This window comes from Lycorma delicatula, chromosome 4, assembly GCF_047948215.1.
Source record: "Lycorma delicatula isolate Av1 chromosome 4, ASM4794821v1, whole genome shotgun sequence".
NCBI classification, from domain to species: Eukaryota; Metazoa; Arthropoda; class Insecta; order Hemiptera; family Fulgoridae; genus Lycorma; species Lycorma delicatula.
The window spans coordinates 100,730,206-100,757,292 of NC_134458.1; the positions used below are offsets into that span (position 1 = coordinate 100,730,206).

The 27,087-nt window shown below is 31.4% G+C and overlaps 1 protein-coding gene across 3 annotated transcripts in view; it reads left to right on the top strand.

The window, feature by feature from the left end:
- Positions 1 to 25,136, top strand: part of Ttd14 (TRPL translocation defect 14) — a 129,359-nt gene extending 104,223 nt beyond the window's left edge. For all 3 annotated transcript variants that reach the window (XM_075363799.1, XM_075363801.1, XM_075363800.1), the window contains 5 exons: positions 2,378 to 2,518; positions 3,770 to 3,965; positions 13,845 to 14,052; positions 17,295 to 17,476; positions 21,275 to 25,136. In XM_075363799.1, the coding sequence (XP_075219914.1) occupies positions 2,378 to 2,518; positions 3,770 to 3,965; positions 13,845 to 14,052; positions 17,295 to 17,476; positions 21,275 to 21,399 (852 nt within the window). In that variant the 3' untranslated portion in view covers positions 21,400 to 25,136. The remainder of the gene's footprint in view (positions 1 to 2,377; positions 2,519 to 3,769; positions 3,966 to 13,844; positions 14,053 to 17,294; positions 17,477 to 21,274) is intronic.
- The last annotated feature ends 1,951 nt before the right edge of the window (positions 25,137 to 27,087 follow it).

Below are 27,087 nucleotides of genomic sequence, written 5' to 3' on the forward strand. Positions count from 1 at the left end.
GCAGGAAAATAAGAGTGAAGATGCCCGAAAGAAGCCTAAAGCGTAGCCGTTGGCTGAGATAATAATGTTTACTGATGTAAATGTCTGCTGAGGCATTTGCATTGGAGCATCCTGACTGAGGCCTGGTTGATGAGTGTGAGATGTAATCAGTTAGAGGGTCTAAAGATGACCTGTAAAGTCCCTCAGGGCTCAGAATGGAGGGGGTGAAATGGCGACCGAAATTGCCACAAGGTGAGTGTCTTCCCCTATGGGGTCGGGATGTACATCTACCCAACAACATTTTGTTAGTAGTAGCTTTATTGAATTACATTTTATTAAATGAATTGTAAAGCCTTTTATTTTAACAAAGTGACAACTAATTTCTTCAAAATGGTTGATAAATGGGTTAGATATGGCAGAAATTACTGAAGTGGACCATAAACATTATTCAGTCTGACCGTGCTTTTTTCGCTTCCTTCTCAAATTGAATTAAAGTGATTAATAATTTCTATTGTTTGTAGTAATACACCAAATTTCTTTAAAATATTCAATCCAATCTTAAGATATGAATTTCATTGGAAAGAAACAAAATGCCGAACAGAGGGAAAATAAAGCGAGATGGGGCTTTTATCCATGTTAATTTTTTTTTTTTTTTAAGTCTGGCCAACATCTGTGGGATACTGTGTGTATATATATATATATATATATAAAAGAAGCACTGTATATATATACAGTGAAATTCCCTTAACGGACACTTCCCAATAACAGACCATTTAGATTCCCAGTTAGTTTTATTAGTGGTATTAATGTATAAAACACTTCTCAATTACAGATCTTCTAAATAATGGATGCGGAAAATGAATTTACCTATGAAAACTGTTCAATCAGTTCTGAAAAGTGGACAGCAGGAAAAAAAATTGTAATTTTCCTTGTTTTAGTTTACACTCAGTGCATCTAATCTATTGTGAATTGTGTCACTTCCCACCTAGATGTTGATGTTATGATTTCAATCAATAATTCATCATTCAGCGTGATTCGTCATCAGTTGCTGTGCAAGTGTATACTGCACATTGAACACGTGTATTATATTTGTTACGGTATTGTACTGTATTTTTACTACAAGAAAATGTATAATTTCTATATGTATGTTACTATACATTTGTAAAAATGTTTGTGGTGATGTAGATGAGAATTTGGTGTCCGAGTAGAAGGAAATTCTCTACTAGTAGTTAATTTTACTCTCTTATTTTATGGGTCAATTATAGCAGTACAGTATCTTCTTTTTTTTATTCAAATATGAACTTAAGAGGAGAGTGTTTTATTTTTAAAAAAATAATAAATAAAAAAAGCTTGGTTGTATTAATTAGCAACTATTTTTTTTTAATTTAAATGAAATAAATACACAATAGTTCTATTCAAAGTAGTATTTTTTCTGTACAATAACTGAATATAATACTATATTCACATTTTTCTGAATAGTGGAGACCTCTAAGTAATGAACCAATTGTTGTTCCTGAGCCGTGTCTGATATGGGGAAGTTTTACTGTATAATTTTTTACAACTTTAAAACATCAAGTATAAAAAGAGAACACATTCAACAAATCATTCCATATAATGATTAATTCTACTGGTAAATTTGTAAGGAAAAACCAGATAAGACATAGAATAGATAGAAAAACCAGCAACTTTTATATACACAAAATAAAATGGTCTTATCATAGACTGATTGTTATAAATAAAGTAATGGATTTGCAATTCGTTCAGAATTAATCAACCATGAACTGAGATGATTAATATTTGTTGATTTATAAGTGTTTTAAATACAATTAATACAAATTATACACATTTTCTTGTTTAAAGGTCTACCAGGAGATTTCCTTAATCAACTTATGTTTTAACAGTCAACTTATGTGTTGAAATGAGTTTGCTGTTTATTTTACACTAATAAATTATCATATTTCTGCTGAAACTGATTTCTGCCAAAACTGAGGCAGTGAAGTAGCCTCTATATTTTTTCCAGAAGGTTCAAAGTTAAAATCCCTACCAATCTTGAAATTTTTTACCCTGTATAAAATTCCTAGCTAATCAAAGTTGTTATTGGGCCCACTATTGGCCCAATACCTGTTTGCAGCAGCAAAATTAGTAAATAAATAATAAAATTGGTAATTAATATTACTTAAACAGTCTATATTGGTTTTAATTACATGCTACATCACTATAAGTAATCTATATTAATTTAACTTCATAATAGTTTTTCTTCCCTTTGGTATTGTTTTTATTTATATTTTTATTGTTAAAGTGAAATAAATTTCTTCATTTCATTTGCATTTGTTAATTAATGTTATTAGTCATCAGTTCTTTTATTTTTATTATAGTAATCATTATTTTTTCCTACCAGGATCATGCTTGTCGAAGTGAAGGTGTTGTACTTGCTAGAGAACTGGATTATAATGCTGCTGCTGCATGGGTTGGACATCCTTACTTTGATGTGGTTGATAATTCAACTGATTTTGAAATCAAAATATGCCGGATGATTGCTGTAAGTAATTTTTTCTTCTTGTTCTTGTTTTTTTATTATGTTATTAATGATTTAGTTATGAAACATTTCATAACTTTATTTTTTTAGTATTTTTTTTAATGTTTGGAAACTGAATCATACAATAATTTTATTTTTCGAGATCTTTAAAGGGAATGGTCTAAAACCATCTGAAATATTTAATTTCTGCATTTGTTCAAGTGTATAATTTTTTGTCATACAATAACATTATTATTCAATGAAATATCAGCTTATTTCTTTTAAAGTGTAAAATAACTTATTTAATTAATGTATTTATGTTGAAGTTGAATATTACTTGAGGTTGTTTTATTTGTAATTTTCTCTAGTGCCAAAGCTGTTTTGTTTTAGCTTATTCTTCTGTAACATTGTACTGTAAATTGAACTGCAGTAACCATTTAACACAGTTAGTTAAAACCAGTTAAAAGTAGATTTTAATACTAAGGAGGTTGAAATGCCTTTTTTGTACTTTACATTCCAATGTGGTGATCTACCTTAAAGAATTTAATATATTCTTCAAGATTCAAATTATCTCTTTAATCTCTTAAATTAGCTCTTTAACATACATTTTCATAAATTTTATAAAATTATTTCTCATCTTAAAAAAAAATGTCAAAATTGAAGATATTTGTTCTTCACATTTATTTTATTTTATTGTTTTATTTTTATTGTAGATAAGCCAAGATTTTTGAATCATGAAAATGTTCAAAAGTCAACAAAAAAAAAAAAGTAGACTACAGAATTAATTTATTCAAATGCTTCCATACACAAATGAACATAATTAAAACTAGAATTGTATTTATAAAGAAATAAAATAAAATTTCTAGGATTTATTAAACTTTCATCCTTCTATATAATAGAAACTAAATCAATTTCATGATAACAATTCCAAACAGATTATGAATATAAGCGGTAAAAAAAAGTTATGTAAATTTGTTGAAAATATGAAGCACATGTAACATTGCTAGGATAAGAGGGTATTCAAATAATGATATTTGAGATGTTTTTGTAGGTTTAAACAGTTAATCACTGTTTAACAACTATAGTCAGTGATTATAACCGATTAGAGCAGCTAATCAGTTAATGCTGACCAGTCCTGGTATGGAATGATGATATTTTGAAATTTATTTTTTTTAATATTTAATCTGTAGCATGAATTATTAAATTAATTAATTTTTTATAGAATCGTTATATATAATTACTGCATTGGTCAATATATTGTGTGTTTGCTTTCAGAGTGTGTGTCAGAAACTTGGTATTGATACTGGTGATCGTTTATTGACCAATTCGCGTAAGAGGAAATTTCTTGTTAAAGGACCTCTTCCAGAAGATTCTGTGTTCCCTCCATTTCAAGATTTTGATGTAGTACACAATTATTTACAAGCCAGTAATCCAGACATGCAGGCGCGATTGCGGAAGAGGGGACAAAAAGGTGAGCTTATTCATGAGGTTTTTTGATTTTTATTAAATAAACATATGCGAGTGATGTCTTTCAAATGGAGGTGTGAAACATGGTTTTCCTTGATTTTTTCATTCTCTAGAAAATTCATTTGTTGGAGAACTTGAATATTAGCAAACAGTTGCTGTTGCAAAAAAAATAAATCCATAATAAAAATTTGTATTGCGATTTTGTAAACATGTGCACTGATCATTCATAAATAAATATGTTTAGAGAACTGTTGTGACGTAAAACATAACATTATACAGTATTTGGGCCAGTATTTTTTCTAAGTGTTATCTAGATAAAATTAATTATTCCACTTACTGCTTTGGCTTGTTTTCTGTCGCATTTGGAACTTTCACAGAGATCTATGCTTCATCAGAACAGTTTGTCTGGAATTAAATTAAAAACATTAATTAGAATATTAAAATAAAGTAGAGAGATTTGTTTTATAATCTAATTATAAAATGAACTATTCTGGTTTTATTACATTCTGTGATAGATAATTAAAGTATTTATATACTTTTTGGTACATTTTTAATTTAAGCTGAATTATTTCAATTAAGTGTATTATTTCCCTAATCCAATCATCATGTCCAAACTACTCATTCATTAGTAATATTTTCACTACTGATCTTTTATCATATACTTGTATATATCATCTGAAGGGTACAGGATTTAGATTTTTTTTTTTTATTACAATAATTATAAAATTACAAATTTACAGCTTGTTTGTTCAGTGGTGGCTGATAGAAATTGGATGTGCTGTAGCATCGCAGCATGTGTTTACGTACTTTTTGAAAAAATTGTTTATGTGTTTTATAACCAATAACTGGGTTACATAATCAACCTTTGTACACAGCTGTTATTTGCTAATAAGTTTATTAATAGTGTTAGTGTCATTAAAGAAAAAATATTTTTTAGTTAACTTTTTTTGAATTGTTAATAAATTTAATTTATTTTAGTGTAAATATATAAACCCATTATGTCGGCAAAAACTGGTAAAATTGGTGGAAAGAGGCTTTTGAAAAGTCAGACCCATGCAGTTATTCTCAATATTTATAATTTTATTAAGAAAGAAACCGAAGAACAGCAAGCAAAAAATTTAAAACAAATTTAGACTCATGCTTCTAAAGGTACTGCTGTATCTGTTAGATCCTGTAGCACATTTTAAAGCAACAAGAAACTAGTGGAAGTGAATTCAGTACTCCTTATAAAAAATTGCCAAGGAAGAAGTTGAAAACCACCTGGTTGACTTCAACAAAGGTGTAAATCGGAGGATAGTAATGAGTTTTAACTTACGGCATAGAGAATGCCTCTTCTAAAGAAACTTTTGCCATTAGCAAAAACACAAATAACGTTTTAAGGGAGCACTTGGGCTCTTCGTGTCGTCATGAAAAATTTAGGCTCCCAGTTGAAAAAAGCTGAAACAACAGAAGAATTTTGTTTGAGAATGTTGATATGCAAGATGAAAGGTTTCATTATCTGTGCTTCATTATGTGGTACAGAAAATAAAATTGTCCAGTTATATATGTAGATGAAACCTATGTACATTCCTCCTGCCTGAAGGGTCAAGCATGGACAGAAGGTTCTTCAGAGGGGCTGAAAACTCCTGTTTTTAAAGGGAGTTGAGTAATAATAGTTAATGTGGGAAGAGAAGACCATTTTATTGAAAATGCTTTCCTAATATTTAAGTCTGGTCAAAAAAGAGGTGATTACCATGATGATATGAATTTTAATAATTTTCAAAAATGGGTTGTTTCTTAATTGCAACCAAATTTGTCATTGAGATCTGTAATAGTCTTGGACACCACAATGTTCAGATAAATCCAGCCCCTAATTCAAATTCAAAAAATCAAAACATGATCAACTGGCTTATTAAAAAGGAGATAACATTTTCACATGAAATGTTCAAACCTGAATTGTATGAGCTGATAAAACTGCTCATTAAACTGCGATTTAAAATGTAAAAATAGATTCTTTGTTTGCTAAAAAGGACATACCATTTTCAGATTATCACCTTATCATTCCGACTTAAATGCTATTGAGAATGTCTGTATATGTGTTAAAAATTACATAGTCCAAGAAAAATGTAACATTCAATTTAAAAAGCTAATAGAACTAGCAAAAGAAAAATTTTAGGAAATAAATGTAAACTTCTGGAAGGCAATTTGCAAAACTGTGGAAAATTGTGAGACAAATTATTTAAAACTTGACCTGATGTTATACAAAGTTTTTGAGCATTTTATTGTAAAATTACATGAAACTGATTTCAGTCCTGACAGTTCCATGGACGACAGTGATGATGACAAAGAGAAGGACATAACTGACTAGTGTTAAGGAAATAGTGTAACATGGAAAGAAATTAAATATGTTGTGTTTCATAATGTGTTAATTTAGTGAGTCTAGTACAATTTATTTATGGAATAAATGAAAAAATTATGTAATGTTATAATGTAGTTAATTTTAGAATTACAGTGAGTCATTGATTTATTAATAAGATAATTTTTTACATTACCATTAGCATCATGATCATAAAATTTTGCAATGATTTTTTTCTTTTTTTGTATTATTTTGCTGACAAATTAAATTTTATTGACATCAAATGAGTTAAAGGTATATGAGATGATTTATAGCATGTATTTAGTTTAATATGTTTGAGTTGTGTATAGTGTTGTTAATTGTGTAGATCTGACATATGGTAATGATTGTTAGAAATAAAAATAATCATGAATTAATGTCACCATCCATGATTCATGTAGTTAAATATAAAACTAAAACTATGCATAGTTGAGACAAGATGAAAGACAAGTTTTGTTTTACTGAAGTAGATTTATGATTAGCTACTGAACTGTAATTATTAGGGACGCAAGGAACTTTGGCAAAGGTGAAATTATGGAGCTGAGTGTTGTTAACTGTGATTGTAGATGAAGGTTTTCTCTTTGTATTCCTGTCTGCAAATCGAAACTCTGCTACTGGATTGAGACAATTAGGAGTTCATGTAGCACATATGCCATCGCTCACCAAAAAAACTGTAATTGTTATATTTATTACCAAGGAGTTGTGTATAAAACTGAAAAAACTTGTAAAAAATCTCCTACAGGGCATGATTTTGAAGTAAGGTTCATTTTGAAATAAAATCAAAACTGAAAAATATGAACAAACTTCATTCTTATGCATAAAAACTACATTTCTACATAGCTGCCTTCAACTTCATTTCCTTAAACCACACAGTAAATCCATGTTTTAATTCATTGTCATCGTCAAACCTTTGTGATGCAAGCCAGTTTAAGATAAACAAAAAGAAAATAATTGCATGGAGTTAAGTCAGGGCTATAGGCTGAATGATAGAAGATTTTCCAGTGAATTTTTTCAAATTGCCTCACTATCTGATTTGCTGTGTGTGGCCAGGCATTATCCTAAAATTCCTTGGGATAGCATCTCACAGCATTTGTTTTTTATAGCTCTTCTTAAGATTTTGTAATATTTCACAATATGTATCGACATTCACAGTAGTTCCATAATCATACATACCCTTTTTGTCCAAAAAACAGTAGCCATATGGTTCTTTACCAAACTTTCTTGTTTGAACTATTTCCAGGAGATGAATACAATCATTGAATTGACTGTTACTTTGTCTCTACGTTCTAATAGGAAATCCAGATTTAATTTTCTGTGACAGTATAATCAAATAATTCATATTTATTTTCATAACACCGCAAAAATTCATGCGCTTTAGAAAGAAGTCTTTCCTTGTGTTTGTGTCTGTTAACAGCTTCAGCACTCATCTGCCACGCAGTTTTTTATAGCACAACTTTTCAGTCAAAACTTCATAAATTAAAAATCAAGAAACATCAAAGAAAATTGTGACACTCTGAAACACTGATTTTCTCAAATTTGTTTGTTGACGTTTTCAGTCAAATCATTCGTTATTACAAACCGCCTGCCACCATGTTCTTCATCATGAACATTGGTTCTCCATTCTCAAAATGAATGGCACCTCTGCCTTTAGCATCAGTCATAATATTTGACCCATAAACAAATCAATTTTGCCTGTAAATTTTAGTCGCAAATTGTTTTTGCCATCAGTAATTGAATTAGTCCTCGTACTTCACACTAGATGGATTATGAATTGTAACACTCACTGTAAATGGATGAATATAAATGAACAACTATACAAGATAACATTAACTATTGCAGCTAACAGCTGACTGTTGATTGAAATAACCAAGCTATGCAAGCCCTGTATATAGGGCAGTTAATGAAAAACTGAACACACCTGTATATAGGAATGACGTACAGAAATTAAAAAAAATCCTTTCAGGAACATTTACAAGCATATAAATATAGTAAACAGATATCATATTAGAGATAATAAACATTTTCAAATGTAAATAATATAAAAATATTAGAAATAAGGGGCATCAAACATAAACCCCTTACTCTCAACAAAAATTTAATTAATGAACAAATAAAATTAAAATCTGTTGATTGGATTTGGAAAATAATACATTTAATTTTAAAAAATGTTTCAACTTATGTATGCACCAAAATGCATAGTTTCATCTGTCACAGAGAGTTGTTAATTTTATTTCAATGAGTGATTAAAATTCTATAATTTTAATATTTAAATTTTTTTTTTTTAGTTTAATTTCAAATAAAACAGTCTGATGAAGTGTAGATATCTGTGAAAATACCAAAATTGGAAGGAAAAGTCAAAGCAGTTAATGAAAGAATTAATTTTATAAAAGTATTTTAGTACAGAGATGGAATTTGGTAAACTATTTATTGTCGTAATAGTTACTGCTATCTGTCTCTTAAAATTGGAATAAATCTAAAAAAATAATTAGTGTTTAGGATGGTAGTATTTTTTACAACTTAAGGGGAAAAACGCATCAGAGTGATGTCCTCAAAAGAAGAGGAGTCCCTCCCTCAGGGACTTGAAGAGTTAACAAGCAGACTTGGGTGTGTGCTGTTGCTTCTCAAGTAAAAATTAGGCTCTGGATTGCAGAAACACATCGTGCAACATGAAAAGGTACTGACGGCAATTTTCAGTAGATTGCAGACCTTGACTGAGTACTCACCGCTGCTGACGGTCATCATGCAGGCTGTTTAGACTGTGCCTATTCAAGAGCACGGATTAGAAGAAATTCTGGTGGATGATTTGAATGATATCGAGTTGTTGGATCAATTGCCACGAAGAGGTGGCCATCGGCAATAATGAATAGTGTCCTAGCTGGACTTTAGGCTAGGTAAAAGATCCTAGCTGAAGAAAGCAACAACAATTGTACTTTTGTGGTTATAGCTTGTGCCAGAAGAAGTGATGAAAACAGGACTCAGGAATTGAGATTTAAGCCTGAGGACATCATGTAAAGTATCATCTCTCATATGTGAGGAAGCGAAGATGTCTCAGGGGAGTAAATATACTATTTACTATAATTTGTCTGGTGGTGATAGAGAATCTATCTAAATAATTTTGAGATCGATAAGATGAGTCTGGAATATGTAAAACAAATTGTTAGGGATGTAGGATGTAGAGGGTATACTGAAATGAAACGACTAGCACTAGATAGGAAATCTTGGAGAGCTGCATCAAACCAGTCAAATGACTGAAGACAAAAAAAAAAAAGAAAAAAAAAGATGAGTCTTGACTAAAATGGCATTTCCGGTGTTCATACTACCTGGCGGTATTATTGGCATAGCCATCAGGAAGATCTTAATATACCTTTTCAGGAAGAGTGAGGTACTGTTAGTGATCGTTGCACTGGCCCCTACTGAAAGAGTAGGTTGGTCGCGATCGAGATCAGCATCTGTTAGACAATCAACCTCGCCTGTAGAAGACAGCCTAGTTGTAGTTGCCGGATCATGTGGGAAGTCCTATGCAGATCTAGTGAAGACTATGAAATCTTCTGTTACCACTGATGAAGCCGGGGAGGTGCTCTCGTTACAAAAGGGGCCTAATGACAAACTACAGGTCAGGATAAAAGGCTGAGCGTTTCACCACTGTGCTCTGCGATAAGGCAGCTGACCTGCAGGTGGACTTATGTACCCGAGGAGATAGGCAGGTGGTGGTGCACATAAAGGTATATAGATGGACACCACTGAGCAGGAAGTCATAGAAGTGTTAGAGAAGATAACTAGCAAGTCAAGAGGATTTCTGTATCATGTCATTCGGGCATGCTTCTGGGGATACACACCCTGCAACAGTAGTCGCAACTTTCATTAATCAGTGAAGAATAAAGATTGGATGGGTCCACTGCAGGGTGTATATTAGAGAGGAGAGCGACCGTTGATTCTGGTGTTGGGGTTCTGAACACCAGAGCGTGGAATGCCGAGGGCCCAATCTAGTGGACCTTTGTTATAATTGCGGGGGCAAAGGCCACAAAATAGGGAAATGCAAGGAGCCAAAAAAAGTCTAGATTATAATTCAACTGACCATCACTTCGCAGGCTTGATGTGCGATTCTCAAAAGCATGATTAAGGTCATATCAAATGTGAATAGAAGCATTTTCTCCCACGATCTTGTGTAAGAACTGGCTAATAGCTTGGGCACAGATTTTTTGATCACTACAGAGCGCAGTCGATTTACAGTTGCAAAGAGCAATAGGTGCTCCGATACAGTTAGAGATGTAGCTATATGCTGTGTCAGCGATAGATGGAGCTACCAGCTGTTCTATAGAGCCCAGGGAATTATTGCTTCGAGTTGTCTGATGTGCTATTAATACAGGCCTATGTTAGCCCTAATTGCACCTTTCACGAGTTCGAGAACTACATGTGGAGTTTCTATAACAAGATCACCGAAGAAAGTTATTCTAATGGGAGACTTAAATATTAAGGTTCATAGGAGAGGGGAAATATTAGCAGAATTGATGACATTAACGGGTTTATACTGTATGAATGATCAGACACCAACATTTGAAGCATAGTTGAGGAGTTGGATGCGAGCACTGGCATCCATACCAGTCAGTATAGCTTCTGGTGCTTTAAAGTACTATTTGCACAAGTTTGGAAGGTGAGATTCCCCCTTCCGCATATATTTTAGCAGGGTGAACACGGAGAACATACCATGCAATGAATGGAATCTTCAGCGTAGGCAGGTAAGTATTGACAGGTTCATTTGGATAGTCTGATTTCATATGTTTTGGCCTCAAATGAAAACTGGAGGGCATTTGGTTTATTTGCTACAACAGTGATACGTTCTAAAGATGCGGAGGGTCAAACATGTGGGTTTTAACGATGGGGAAGGGCAGATAGCACCGGTTGTGATGGCCATTATGCTGAGGTGTGCCAGTTTCTGATGTTCAACTGGGGACTCCAGGGGTATTTAGGTTGGGGAAAGGTAAAATAAAAGATCCAGACCCTGTCACTGGGTTCGGGGTTTGGGGGCGACTTAGTCAAGGCTGGTGGTTAGAGGTGTGTAGCACCGAAGTGTACAGACCGAGACCCAGTCTCTGGGGAGGGGCCTGGGAACAATGTAGTCAGGCTCAGTTCACCCGTTTTCAAAGATTAGAGGCAGGCGAATAAAAAAGATCCAATGGGGGGGCTGAACTGCAATGCCAGATGTACTGTCAATAGGTGGTAATTACCAGTCAGATATTACTTCAGAGGATGATATGTATGAGTGTAAATGAAGTGTAGTTTTGTAAAGTTTCAGTTCGACCATTCCTGAGATGTGTGGTTAATTGAAACCCAACCACCAAAGAACACCAGTATCCACAGTCTATTATTCAAATTCGTGTAAAAATAACTGACTTTAGTAGGACTTGAATGCTGGAACTCATGACTTCCAAATCAGCTGATTTGGGAAAATGTGTTCACCACTAGACCAACCCGGTCTAGTGAAGTGGCCACTTCTACCAACCAGGAGAGTGTCCTTCAACCTACCGGGTTGAAGGACACTCTCCTGGGATGAGCTTTACTTGATTGTATGTCCGGCCCAGGAGAATAAGGGGAAAAAAAGAAAAGTGCCTAATAAATCTATGTTATGACCAATTTACGACGGTTTTTTTTTTAAGGTCCGATCGGTCACGAAATAAAAATCAGATGAACCTTTGCACATATGTGTTTTGCAGCGTCTCTAGTATGGCATTCAATCACGACGCATCGTTTCATTTAGTTCTGAACACGTAGCTAGCACATAAACATGTCTACAACAATAGCATCTCTCGCCAAGTGTGAAGTGCATGCGGTAATTCAATTTCTTCAGGCTGAGGGGTGTAATGCAGCTGAAATTATCGACGAATAAGTAATGTGTACGGTGAAACTTCAATGAGTGACAGCAAAGTGTGGCAATGGTGCAGGAACTTCTTTAAACCAGGACGTACAGATGTACATGATGCAGGCGGTCAGGGAAGGAAGCGAGTATCAACCGATGATCTCGTTGAGTGAGTGGATGAGGCAATTCGAGAAAATTGTCGGTTCATAATTTCTGTATTGAGTAATTCACTTCCTAAAATGTCAAGGTCAGCTGTCTACACCATTGTGAGTGAGAGACTTCAGTACCGCAAACTGTGTGCAAGATGGGTTCCCAAGATGTTGACCGACCATCACAAAAAAATGAGAATGGACGCCTCCCTAATGCTTCTCCAGCACTATCACAATGAAGGAGAAGATTTTTTTAACAAAATTGTCAGGAGACGAGGCATGAGTCCATCTCGAAACTGAAGGAACAAAAGGACAATCCAAACAGTAATTCTCATTCTCATTCTCCCAGTAAACCAAAGAAGTTCAAGCGAACCTTCTCCAACAGAAAGTGTATGGCTGTTGTGTTCTGGGACCGGAATGGAATTCTCTTGGTGGAATTCATGGAACGTGGCACGACCATCACTGCAGCCTCATACTGCATGACTCTTCAACATCTATGAAGGGCAGTTCAGAATAAACGGAGAAGAATGTTGTCATCAGGCATTGTCTTTCTCCATGACAATGCTCGGCCGCACACTGCAGCTGTAACAAAGAAGCTCCTGCAGGGTTTTCGTTGGAAAGTGTTTGATCACCCACCGTACAGCCCGGACTTGGCTCCATCCGATTTTCACCTCTTTCCTCACATGAAACGCTGGCTAGGAGACAACATTTTGGCACAGACATTGAGCTGCAGACCAGCGTAGAAACATGGCTGAAAACACGGTGGCTCTGTTCTATGACAAGGGTATTAGAGAGTTGGTACCACGCCACGACAAATGTCTAAATCGGAGTGTCGAGTATGTAGAGAAATAGCGTAACTATGCAAGTACTTGTTATAAATAAAAAATTTTTATTTTCACTGTGGTTTTAATTTCGTGTCCGATCGGACCTTGAAAAAAAATAATCCTAGTACTAAAAAAATTGGACCAGTTGATTTTTGTTAATTTCTCAATACTTAAATAAACTAAAATAACTGTATTGCAGTTACAAATTTTCTTTAGTGTTTGATATGCTGTATTCTAAATTATAATTTTGTTATAAATATTCTTGAGATAAGTCTTTATATTATCCTATTTTATATATAAGGTAACTGAAGAACATAATAGCTGAGTAGAATTAAGTGCATTATAAACTCTGTTCTAATCTTTTGCTTTTAACTTGGGCTTTTCACAGTAAAATAGCATTATTTTTTTTTTATTCATAAATTTAGGTAAAAATTGCTAATACTAATTCTTCTATAGATCCAAATATTATAATCAGGTGATGATAAAATCAGGTAATTGGCCGATTGTTTAACAATTAAAACATGCATCTGATTATATTTTTACTGTTTGCAAACATTTTTTAGTAATTTTTTTTGGTGTTTTACATTAATAATATAGTAATCATGAGATGGTATGGATAAACAGTGTATTCAGATTAATATGATCGTACTTTATTTATTTTTATTTTTTATTTGTTTTTCAGGTCATTGGAGTTATATACATACAATTAGGAAACCAAAGATTAGAGGCCAAGTAATAGAAGTTAAAACACAGCTGACTCACAGGGATTATATTAACATGTTGGCGCAACGTGATGATTCGCATTTCACTATTTTCAAGAAACGCCGTTGCTTTCTAGATAACAACCAATATTTTCAACTAGATGTATACAAGGAACCATGTCATCCCAGGTATATTTACTGATAATATGTGTAGTATACATGTGCAATTTGGACATAAGTGCATCAGTTAGTAAATAAAGAGATGAAATGTGTGAGATAAATGTGTATGTATATATATATATATATATATATATCATTGTAAAATTGGCCTGTTGTTTATCAAGATATACTGAAAAAAGCATTTACTTCTCCTAAAATTTTTTTTGTAACAGATAAGAAGTCATTTATTTGATTTTTTTATACATAAGAAGAAAGAGGTAAGAAAGAGATGGAAGGAATATATGGAGGACCTGTACATAAAAAAGAGAAACCTGAGGAACTAAACATAGAAAAGGAATGGGAGGTAGCAGAAGAGAATAAAGGATCAATATGTGAAGACAGAAAGCAATTAAAGGAGTAAAGAATAAAAAATTGATTGCATTATATGAACTTTGCATATAATTTTTATTACATGAAGGAATGGAAAAAAAATAGTTGAGTTACGTAGGATGTACCATACAGGAGAGTAGCCTGTAGACTTTCAAAGATGGTAATGATATCAATTCCAAAGAGAACTGGTACCAGAAAATGTCCAAATTATAGAACAATAAAAATCCTAAACCAGAGGTCGGTAAAAATCATTGAAGGGAATACAGGAGAGGAACAGTTTGGCTTCAGGAAGTGGAACGGAACCATAGATGCCAATGGACAATTAAGTATGGTTGGAGAGAGGAAGAAAAATTAAATCTGTTTCATAGATTTAAAGAAGGCATTTGATAGTCATATGGGAGAAGATTATGCAGATTCTTAAAGATAAAAAAGTATAATGGAAAGACTGAAGATTAATTAAAGAATTATACAAGAGAAAAACAAACAGCAGCAATGAAAGTAAGTAAGAATATGACTGACTAGATGAGTTTTAAGTTGGGGTTTTAGGTAAGGATGCTCCCTCTTACAGACACTGTTCAACATTTACATTGAAGATGTATGAAATATATTAAAGAAAAAGAAAGAATAAGTGGAGGAGGCAAAAGTAAAGTTTGCTGATGATATGGTAGTTTTGATGGTACACATGATTGAAAGATTTTTAACAACCCTGGTGGAAGGAGTGAAAGAGTATGGAATGAAAATAAATATAGGAAAAACTATAGTAATGGACATAAACAACGAAGAGGATTTAGTGTAAACACAAGTGAAGGAAGAATAGAAGTAAACAATTGAAGATATTTCGGTCTATTTTGGCACATGACTGGAAGAGCGTAATGGAAATTAAAGGAAATTTAGCAATAGCAAAAGAAGCCTTTGGTAAGAAGAGTTAATTAGTATATAGTAAAAGTCTGGTGTTAGAGTTTAGGAAGAGGTTAGCTATATGCTAACTGTATGAAAGTGAAGCATACATGGACAATGAGGAAGAAGAAAACGAGGGACTGGATTGAGACTTTTGAGAAGGTTGGAGAGAGTAAGATTAAGTAAGGTTGGATTAAGTGAGGAATGAGGAAATAATAAACAGGATTAAAGAAGAAAGATCACACAGGAAGTACACAAAAGAAAAGGAAACTTTTTGAACCTGTGCTTAGAGGAAGTGGGATCTTGATGACTGCCTTGGAAGGGTGTATAGAAAGATAAAGGAAGCTAGATAGAAGAAGGATGAAGTTAATAGATGAGGTGAAAGTTGGAAACTACAAGGGGATGTAGGAGAAGGCTTGGGATAGGAGTGGTGTAAGGGACCTGCTGCCTGGCAGTACACCTGATTATAATGATGATCAGATACCAATAGCGTTCTGAAACTTCAACCAGCACTTCTTTTTTTTGGCAGTTAGCCTTACTTCACATCGTTATAACTGCATCAGGTTGATAACAGTGTACTGTCTTACTCAGGACCCAAAAGAAAAAAAATTGTCATTAGGTCTTGCTTGACAAGGAACAATATCAACTATAAGACTGCTATTACTGAACTCTACTTTGATTTACAGTCAATTTCAAGTAGTGAATGTTGTTGTGGAAAAGAATCACTACTTATCTCTTTAAGGCAACTTGTGCCTGTGCATTTTTAATGGTATTGTAAACTTTAAACTCATCATTGTAACATTTACTACTGACTGAACTGACCTTGGAATAAAGTTACACAACATAATGCCTTTAATGGCCCAAGATTGTAATGGCATTTTTTTATGTTTCTTGCATCGGGTTTTGTTATATATTAGACTTGTGACAACTCAGGTGTTTTTCCAAAATCTTATTTGTAATCAAACAAGGTAATCATTTTCTTGTATATACTGCTTCTAGGTTATTTTTTGTATTTGTTTATAATTGCGGTCTAGGAACACCTGAACCAAATTAAGTTATGTAGAAGTAACAGAATGAACTGTGCACCAACATTTAAATTACAGTTATAAATAATCTATTTGCTTGAACTTGCTTATCTCTTAAATAGATTTTTGTTCACTGATGATGTAAGATTCCAAAGATGAAAACATCTGGATGTCTTGTATGTTGATCATCAGTTGCACAAACATTTATTTGGCCAATCTTAAACCATCATCTCATTTATTAATATGTAAAACTGCACCTATTATCTCATTCCATTGCCTCTTGAGTTGTAATTTTCATAAAATAGTTGACACCTGAAATCTGAAATCATATCAATGAAGAGGTCTTTAGACATTTATTAACTGAATAATAGAGATTATATTTTCAATGATGATGGTTGAACTCTTTCTTGGCAATGGTTGAACGCACAAATGTGTTAGCAGGATAAGAGTATAGACAGAGCTTAAAATTTCTATACACCAGTCGATTGGAAATTTTATTACACAGGATAAGTAAACGCCTATTAATTTTATTTGCCAAAGACATATTTTTGAATAATTATTAATTTATTATTTATTTATTTTTGGAAATTAATAATTTTTCATTTCCACTTCTTTGTCAGTAAGTTCTTTTAATCACAATTAAACTTACATTTTACCCGCTAATAATTAGCAGCAATTTAAATAATGTAATTTTTGTGTACTGTATTTATTATTTACTTTTTCATTTACTTCTGTTTTTATTTTTATTCATACTTATGGGTGCATTAGCTAAAATATAAATAATTTAATGAATAGTATTATTATCACTTTGTGTTGTGTAGGTTTGATAGTTGAAATTTGAAAATCTTGTAAAATGAATCTGTTTTTGAATGCCCTTGGTAAATTAATATGTTCATAAGTATGAAATATTTTTTTATATGATTATTTTCTGTAGTAATCTTAACATATTTATTTGTACAGATGTAAAGGACTTATATTGTTGGAAACATATTCTGCATTAGAGAACGGCCATCTTGAGAAATGCCTACCTAAGTTTCTTACATTAGTTGAAGAAGTCACTGGTAATCCAGCATATTCTATGTTCAATTTATCTTTGCGTGAAGAATGGGATACTACAAAAAAGTTTTGTCGCAAATTTCAAGGTGATCTGTTATTTCATTATCACAAATTAATATTATTATTTGCATGCGCTTAGTGCAGCAACAATACCAAATGTATACCATTTACAGAAAAATTAAATTTTCAGTTATACATCTGTATATATCATATTTTAAACTGTATACATGGAAGTGAGGTCAGATAGAGTGTGTCCATCCTCTTCCAATATATCAAACTTAAATAAAATCCCATATTTATAAGTTGCAGAATTTTATGCTATATAGTCATTATTCATAAAAGATAATTTAAAAATGTTTAATTTTCAGTTTGTAATTTGAAACGACTGGCACTGGATAGGAATCTTGGAAAGCTGCTGCAACAAACCAGTCAAATGACTGAAGACAAAAAAAAAGTGAAATATAGTTTGATATAAAGTTAATATTCATAAAATGCATATTGTGGAAATCTGTTTAACATCTTCAATTTTTTCCTCTTAGTTTCTTTTTCCATTTTAATTTTGAGTAAATAACTGAAATTTGAAAACTTTTATTAGTAAAAATAAAATTTTGAACTAATAGTTATTTTTATTATTTAAGTATGGTATTTATTTATATTATTAAAAATTTAGCACTTAAATGTAAAATGTAAAAATAAGTGCATAAAGATTTGTCCGATTATACTGAATAAATTGGTTATGGATAAGATTGAGAATATCCTGATCAAAAGCACTACCTTATGGGTTAATTGTTTTCTCTCTTCATGTCATTCATTTTTTCTTCCTTGAATATTTACCAAGGAACTGCCCTAACTCCATCTGTGATGCTTCTGTATATCTTCTTAGAGCAAATAAGGTAATTCTAAATTAGTATTAATTAATTCAGTTTCATTTTTTAGTATACAGTATATTTTTCTTTGCTGGAGTTAACTAAACTCCTCTTTTTATTGCTAGCTTCCAATATTGTAATAGCAAGTTAGAAAATAAATATTAGTACTATAGAAATATCTTAAAAGATCACCCAGATTTAGCAAAATGGTCAATGTTAGATAGTTTCCCACCTTTTGTACCAGAACACATCAGTTTTTGATACAAAAGGAGAGACAACAGTCATGCTGTCTGATCTTATTTTGCAGCAGTATGAAAAGGATAACAAGTTTTATAAAAAAAGGTGTTATATTCAGGAAAATAATGGCAATTATTTTTTGGGGGGTATTTACAGGAAATATTCTTCCTCGATTTTCTCCTAGATTGATGAACTGTTGTTATTTGATACAATGCAAAATTTAAAAAGATAAAGGGAAGTAGGAGGACATTTCATTCCAGAAGGAGAGCTGCCCATTCTTTTGTTTGTTTCATTGTCAGTTTGATTATAAGCTCAAGCGGGAAATTTTATCATTTCCTTCATATAAGTCATATTTAATGCCATAAGAATATTTCTTCAACCCACTTAATCTTTCAGCACATGACTATGCAGTCAAACCTATCCACATACCTTCCAGCATGATTTTTTTTTTAGTTACACATTTAGCATTCATTACATTCATATAATCTTATTAAAATTTCTTGTCCATTACTCATCTTAGTCAGAACAATTTTTCTTTGAGCATAAACTGTTACTTTTCTTTATTGTAATGCAATATTACAGGTTAGTTTAAATTTCATACTTATACTTTCAGTACTTTTTCAAACCTTCATTCTCAACATTTCTGGTATGCTGACTTGGTTTTTTTATTCTGACAACTTAGAATCCAAAACTAAAATGGGAAAAATAAAAACAGAACAATTCTAAAAGTAATAACTTGCAGAGCACAAACATTATGTAGGGCATGCATTCTACTACTTTTGCTGAAAATAAAGCAAAACTTTTAGGAAATATTACAGCTATTCAAAAAATTCCATTTTAATTTTATAACTATGCAAAGAAAATTAAAAGAACAGATCATAAAAGTTCTTTTATAGATCATTAGATGATTCAATTATGCATAATTGGATGATATCTGGACTAATACTGTGACAAGTTTTCCATTTCTGTACACATGTACAATCATTGAAGAGTTTGAATTGAAATTGTAAAAGGTTTAAATCAAATGAAACCAAAAGACTTCTGTTCAGGAAAGGTGCAGCATGCAGTCATGTTGTTTTGTTGTCTCTCTGTTGACTGACTTAATTTTGTTGATAAAATGGCCGTGCACAGATCGGCATCTACTGTCTCAGTGAACAACCTTTTATGTGGTACTTTTTTTCTGTAATTCAGCTACCTAAATTGTTTAATATTGAAAAAAATGCATTGTTTTTTTTTCTGCATTATAATAAAAAATTGATAGTTAAATATAATTTAAAAATAAAGCTATTTTGAAAAAATGATTAAGTATCATTTAGAAAGAAATTTCTCAAAAATAATTAAAAATAATATTTTATTTCTACAGCAAAATAAATGTTAATTCACAATACATTCTGATACCTAGCCACTTAAAGTTTTCTGAAAGTTATTAAAACTGTACTAAATACAAAATTGGCTGATCTGAACTCTGTAGACACTAAACTGTATCTTTTTTTTTTTTTTTTGGTACAAATCCAACTGCAGTTTTTGCTTATTTCCTTTCGTGGTAACAAAATTTTCATGTTTAAGTCGCATCAAAGTGGGCTTTCTACTAATTTTTTGATGAACTGATGGGAGAATCAAGAATTTTATTAAGATTAGACAGAAATCTTGTAATGAAACTTGAATTTGAATTTACAAGTGAAAAAGGGAAAGTATGGATTGTCGACTGTTTATACCACTTTATTATTTTCCTCTCTGTGGGATGCTAAGCCATCATCTGGATTAAAATGTTCTATTCCATTAATAGCTTCATTATATTTAACAACTACCTCCATTTTAATATAATGTTGTAATGTTAAAAGAGAAATATGAAGATGAACACAGATCAGTATAAATTTGTGGTGATCAGAAAGAACATTCCAATTGCCATGAACTCTTGCCAAAGAAGGAAAGAGATTTTACAATTTGAAAAGATTCCATACATTTTGCATGGAAAAAAACTCCATACATTTTTTTTATTTAGTATGTACTCTAAAGAAATTGTTGGATGGTAATTGAACAGCTTTGAAATCAATATCTACTACATAGAAAAAAAATAGCACTAACGTAATATATTTATATACAGAATAGATTTTTTCGGGGTCTGATGAATTTGTAGTGATATAATAATATTAATTATTTAAACATGTTAAATAAATGTTTTTACTAAATCCCTAAATTTAGCGAGTAACTTTTTTTTTAACATAAACAAAATGTTTTATTTACTTTTTCTTGTGCGTCATGAAAAACAGAAATTCACATTTTGAGTAATAACAAATAACAATAACATATCCTCTGAACAATAGAAAAAACTATGGCATGAAAAGTTAATTTCAAATAATTATAAACAACTTCTATGACTAAGCTGAGAACTACCTTCACCACTTTGTAGGAAAAACATTTATGAGTGATTGAGTGGCTCATAACACATCCTCACTGCCAACTATGAATGAAACTGATTGGAATAAGTTAATCAGCATTTATAGTCCTCCAAGGAGAATGCAAAAGACACTGACTGATGACCACAGCATTCAGTGGATTAAGTATATTTCTAAGCACTGAAGTAATTATTCTGAATTGGTAGGACATTTCATTGAGAAATGAAACCGAGTAACTGTATTTGATATTATAACTATGTGATTTATTTTAATACAACATTTGAGCCTTGACTGGAGTTAAAGGTGTAAATAAGTAATTATTTTCATTTAAAAAATTTATTTCAAATTTTTTGTGTTGAATTGCATTTTGATATACTGTTTGTAGGTACAAATGAGGAGCCAATAAAAATAAAACAGTTCAGCTCCAGCACCAGCAGCAGCCAGTTATGCAATGGCGGAAGTTCAGGTGATCATCAACAGCCACAGCAGCAGCAACAGCAAGTGTTATAAAATTACTTAAGAGCAAAAATATATATATATATATATATATATTATATATTATGACTACTCTGCTATGAATTAATTGTTTATGATGATGTATAATAAAGATCTGTTGTAATTAACCTTTCTGTATACCCTTTACACACATGCGCGTGTGCGCGCACATACATACATACACACACACACACACACACACACACATCTTCGGCCTACAGTATAAAATTTATTGTTGTTATTATAATAATTATTATTATATTGAAGATTATTCAGTGTTAAACATATTTAAATATTATCAACTGAGCACTGATCGTTCATCAAATTGCTGTTTGTAGATTGTCTTGATTTATCTCTGAAATTCTTAGTTGTTCCCAAACGCCATGAATAATTAATTATACCATTACTAGTAAGTATTCTGAAACCTTAGCAAGTATGATATAATATTACAGTTGTTTTCCTTATTATGTATTATTAATATTGTTGATAAACATAGTTGCCAACTTTTATGAAAATTTATCAATATTTTTTTTAAGGCATCATCTGTTTCAATTACCAAAAAAGAAAGGATATGTGGCCAGTATGCAGTTTCCATGTGGTGGCTTAAGAAATCTCATTTATTATTTTACGTTTTTGAGAAAATAAATATTTAACCCTAAGCTGTAACAATGTTGCTAAACCATTTTGTTGTAAAAGATATAGGTTTTCTTATTCCATGACCCATTTTACTTATTAATTTTTCTAAACAATTCCTGCGTTGTTAATTTTGTAACTTTTTTTTTTTATTAATTTTTTTGGACATTTTTTATCATTATAATAAAATTCATGAGTCATAAATGAGACATTATAAAGTTACATTGATTACTGCTTGCAGATGTTGCCGGTTGGTAGCTAACTATCTCCCTGATAGAACCTTTCTGATAGAAAAAACTAACAAATAACTCATGAGGACCTTTAGCCTTTGTTTACAAGATTATTTTTGTAAAAATGCAGTTAATCAACATAACTGAATTCTTGAGACATATTTACATTTATTATTATATATTAACCTATTTTGTTTTTTGCTTGCATTAAAAGCAGTGATAGTTTACTTCAAGTAATTTTTGCTTTTTAAAAGTTGGCACTTATGTTAATAAAATCATTATCGTTATATGAATCGTTAATAGAATCATAAAGTATATGTATCTCTGTAACTGCTTGGCAGTAGACCAGGTGTTGAGATTATTATGCTGTTTTTATGATCGTTATAAAACATCTTTCATTTAATGAATTAGTTTATATATTATTTTTAAAAAAAATAGTTATATAAGGTAGTATAGCTAAGACAGCTTTTAGTCGTGTTGTAAGTACCTGTGATAGTATATGATAGTGTAGTTCATTTGCAGTCGCTGTTAACGTAGTCTCCTGCCATGAGCCAAAAAAAAAAAACCTTAAATGTCTCAACCTGTCACCAGTGATGCCTCTCCCTGACTTTAACATTTTTTTTTAGCAGCACAGTGCCCTCTTAAATGTTTTTTACCTGCTAAAATCTGATTTTAAATAATTACAGTCTACAAGTACAGAATTTTTTATTGTGGAGCATCGTTTACAGTTTATGTGCATTCAGATATTGTCTTTGTAATATTGTGTAAACAGATCAAGAAAGGCAATTATAAGCTGACTATGGTAGCAGTATTTTTATACTGCTGGAAAAATAAGGTCTCTGTACTTTTCTTAAACATTTCTTGTAAAATCTGCCTTCTATGTGTATCCATTACTAACAGTGCATAAAGCTTATCCCATGAATATAGGATGGTCACAAATCATTAATTAATTTCTGTGATAATTTTTTTTAAAATAAACCTTTGTCGCTACCGATTTCATCCTATTTATTGTAAGCTTTATGTTAGGTCACTTCACCTTAATCATTTATGAATATTAATAAAAATAATTAATATTATTTTTATTAATAATGATCAGTTTGCATTTAATTTCCGGACCAAATTTGCACATACCTAGAATTCACAGTGCCTGATCAAGATATTGAGGTCATCAAGAGATTACAGTATATTTTCTTGTTCCTATGCTTTTAGTAGTGGATTTTTTGGACTTGTAAGATAAGATTTTAAGTTATAAAATAACTCTGCGAACGGTTGATAATCAACCATTCATTTACTGGGGATTTGCTGGAAGCACCCTGTAATAGGTGACATAAGGAAATGTGTGTGGTCATTAGAATTCACTCTTTTTGTGATTAAAAAGACAAGGGGGGAAAAGCAGAAACAAGTGAATATCTTAGATACTGTGTAAAATCTGTTTGGATTCAATTCTGTGGTGTCTGGCAGATGATTGAACGTTAAGGAAAAGTGTGACTAGTAAAGTCAGTAATTTTAAATCTATGGTATTCCGTATGATTCAAAATTTGTTCAGTACTTTAGCCAAAAATTTTTTTAGCAAGTGGTGTTACCAGCTTGCTGTGGGAAAAGTGTTAATTATGTTTGTTTTTTAACTGTCATATACAATCATTTATTAATTGTATTAAATATTTGCTCATATTTACTTGATGACTTATGGTAGTTAAAATTATCCCTAAGAAAAGTATAATTTTATTTTTTAGTACACAAAGTTATAGCATCATTCAATAGAAGTTCTGAAAAGCATATCAACATGAAAATAGTATGAGAATGAAATAGACATGCTCTATTTACTGCATATACAGTGGGGAGCATGTTCTGTTGTATAATTGTATTGTAAAATTTAATTTTTTTATGAGCAATGAAAGTAAATCTTTGCCTAGTTTTACTTATAACTAAGTTAAAAATTATAGTAACTACGTAATGGGACATAGATTAAAATAAGTGTACCTATGACATGCATGAATACCTAAATGAATATGAAACATTACTGCTGTTTATAACTGTAGAACTTTGACAGAATAATATTTTTGTAAGAAAATAATTATTAAAATGAATAATATATCCAATTTTTTCTATGTTCTTTACTAATTAAAAATTGGTAAAATTGACCCTGTGATTTGCAGTTTTTGATTGACTATGGAAGTAATTTCTAATTATTTATGTGACATAATTCTGCATTATTTTTTTTTCTTTTTAATATAAAGATAAATATTTTTTTAAAGATTTAAAATTGTAGAGTTCGTATAATCAGTAAACTGAATGTTTGTCGTGTTTATATTGTATTTTTATTTCCCTTATTAGGGAGGTGTTGTATTTTAAAAAGAGGAAAATGAAAGAAATATTTACATAAATTTTTTTTATATAAGTTAATTTGATTTTCATATATTAATAATGTTAAATTGATTAATTACTGTATTAAAACTTGTATTTGATGTACTTTTACAGGTAATAATTTTGTTTATTCTTCAATAAAAAAGAAGTATTTTGTTTATGTACTGCTTGTTATCAACCATGCTAAAAGGTATTTTTGATAAACCCCAGATACTAACATGTGTTACACAAACCCTTTTCAGCACTGATAAGTGTTTTAGGGATAGATTAATTCCTTTTTGCCTATTTCTTCATATTATTACAGTACTTAATTATTTTTTATGTTTGCATAAAGGTACTTAATTTCTACTTATTTGATTGTATCTTATTTAGTTTATGAAATAAAAGACAACATAAAAGAAATATGTGAAAAACTTTTGACTAAATTTTATTTATTTATTTTTTTGCACATCTTATTTTAAAATTGTTTGTTATTGGTTCTGCTTGTATTATTTTGTGTAATTAAATTCAGTTTTTATTTATTAATTTTGTTGTTGGAATTATTTATTTTTTCTACCATGATTTTGTATAGTTATATCTCATATATATACAAAATAGTATCTGATGCCTAGACTACTTCATGTACTATTAGTCTTCTCAGTAGTTATGTACAGTGTTGAGTACTAGACCATCAACGTAGAAGACTGGAGGATTGCACATTGCATGGATGGAAACAAGGATGAACAGCTTTACAAATGAGCTGAGTATACAGAGGACGTTGTCCACAGTATACTTCAAGCACATCCTCTGCTTTTTTGGCCATATAATCCACGGGCTTGACAAAATCTTGAGAAGCTTGTCTAGTCGTACATGGAAAAATTGAGGACAGCAGGTCACACAGAAGACCGCTAAAAAGATGGCTGGATCAAATTAAAGAGGCAACAGGAGAAACATTAGGCACATTGATTCGAATGGCAGACCATGAGATATGGTGGGAAATTGTCAGCAGGGTATGAATTAAGCGGGTTTGAATTAAGCAGCTCTCGAGACATGACAGGAGGGATGACTGATGATGATCTCATAATGTTATAATAGTAGGTTTTGGTTGTTAAATTACAAAATAATCATCCAAACTATGCACAGCTTAACCTGTCTCTCTAGGACAATGATAGGAATACAACAATACAATTAACAGAAAAAATGTTAATTGAGTTTTAACTTAAATCTAAGATATTCATTGACATTATATCTACCTAGCCAACAATGATCCAATGATCTTGTACTTCTACTCCACCAGCTGTTGAATTAATCCAAGATAATTATATTTCCCAAGTGATTTTGCTTGGTCCCTCTTATTATGATTTATAACCCTAATCCCTCACTATTTACTGGAGTTATATTTTAGTAAATAATTCTGTAAAATCTGATTTATCTTTTTTAATCAGATTTTATATTGTTTAAATTGTGGTGGCAACACACACATATATATATATTATGGCCACTAAGTCCTTTTACATATAAAGAAATAAACATGAATTATTTATAGTTACTTTATTTATTATTTTACACATAAAAATTTACTTTAAATTACATCTGAATGTGCTTCCATCATCACCATTCATATATGTAATTAGTAACATAATCTGTGAAATGTATGGTGTGGTTATGATGAGGATTTTAATTCTGATGGAATTAATCACCAGTTAATGTTGTTAACTATGCTAGAAAAAAGACCACTTTTATTTCATGGGACTTGATCAAATCAATGTGTATGCAGGTAGAGACCAGACATAGTTTCACCAGAAGTCTAATGGTCATAAGCTGAACAGAGATTAATTAGAATTACCAACCCATAGATTTGATTTTAAAAAGAGAATTATTTTGGCTTGTATAATCAATTACCAGAGTTAAAATGGAGTAGCATTCTTTTGTCATACACCTTGGATGAAGCAGTAATGGCTTGCAGGAAGTTATCATTTGCACTATGAAGGATAGATAATGAAAACATCTAAATCAGATAAATATTCAGATCGGTTGTTCTCTTTCTAACTTATTCACTGCTCATCAAAAGTTTACAAAAAAACTTGCTTATGATTTTGATATGTTTTCAAGGTTTTGGGGAAAATGAAAAGTTGGTCTTAATGTGATAGTATATATGATGAAGTGTTGAACAGGATCTACCAACCAGTCTGGCCAAATTCTGGAAATTTATAAAGAAAATTTCACTACAACTCTTTTAATGCTAATATTTTAATTGTTTATGGTGTAAGGTAGTTTCAGATTCAATTAAATTATGTGATCTCTGTGGAAGATGTGTTGAATCTATTTATCAAAAATTTGATTTTGTCAATGCTTATTTTCCTAACAATGTTCATAATTATTTTAGAGATGACAAGTTCAGTTTATCTGAAATAAAGCTCAATGAAGTTTGTTCACAATTTTGGAACTTAAATCAACTCAGCCAGTAGGTTTAGATCATCAGAGGTTCCCAAACTTA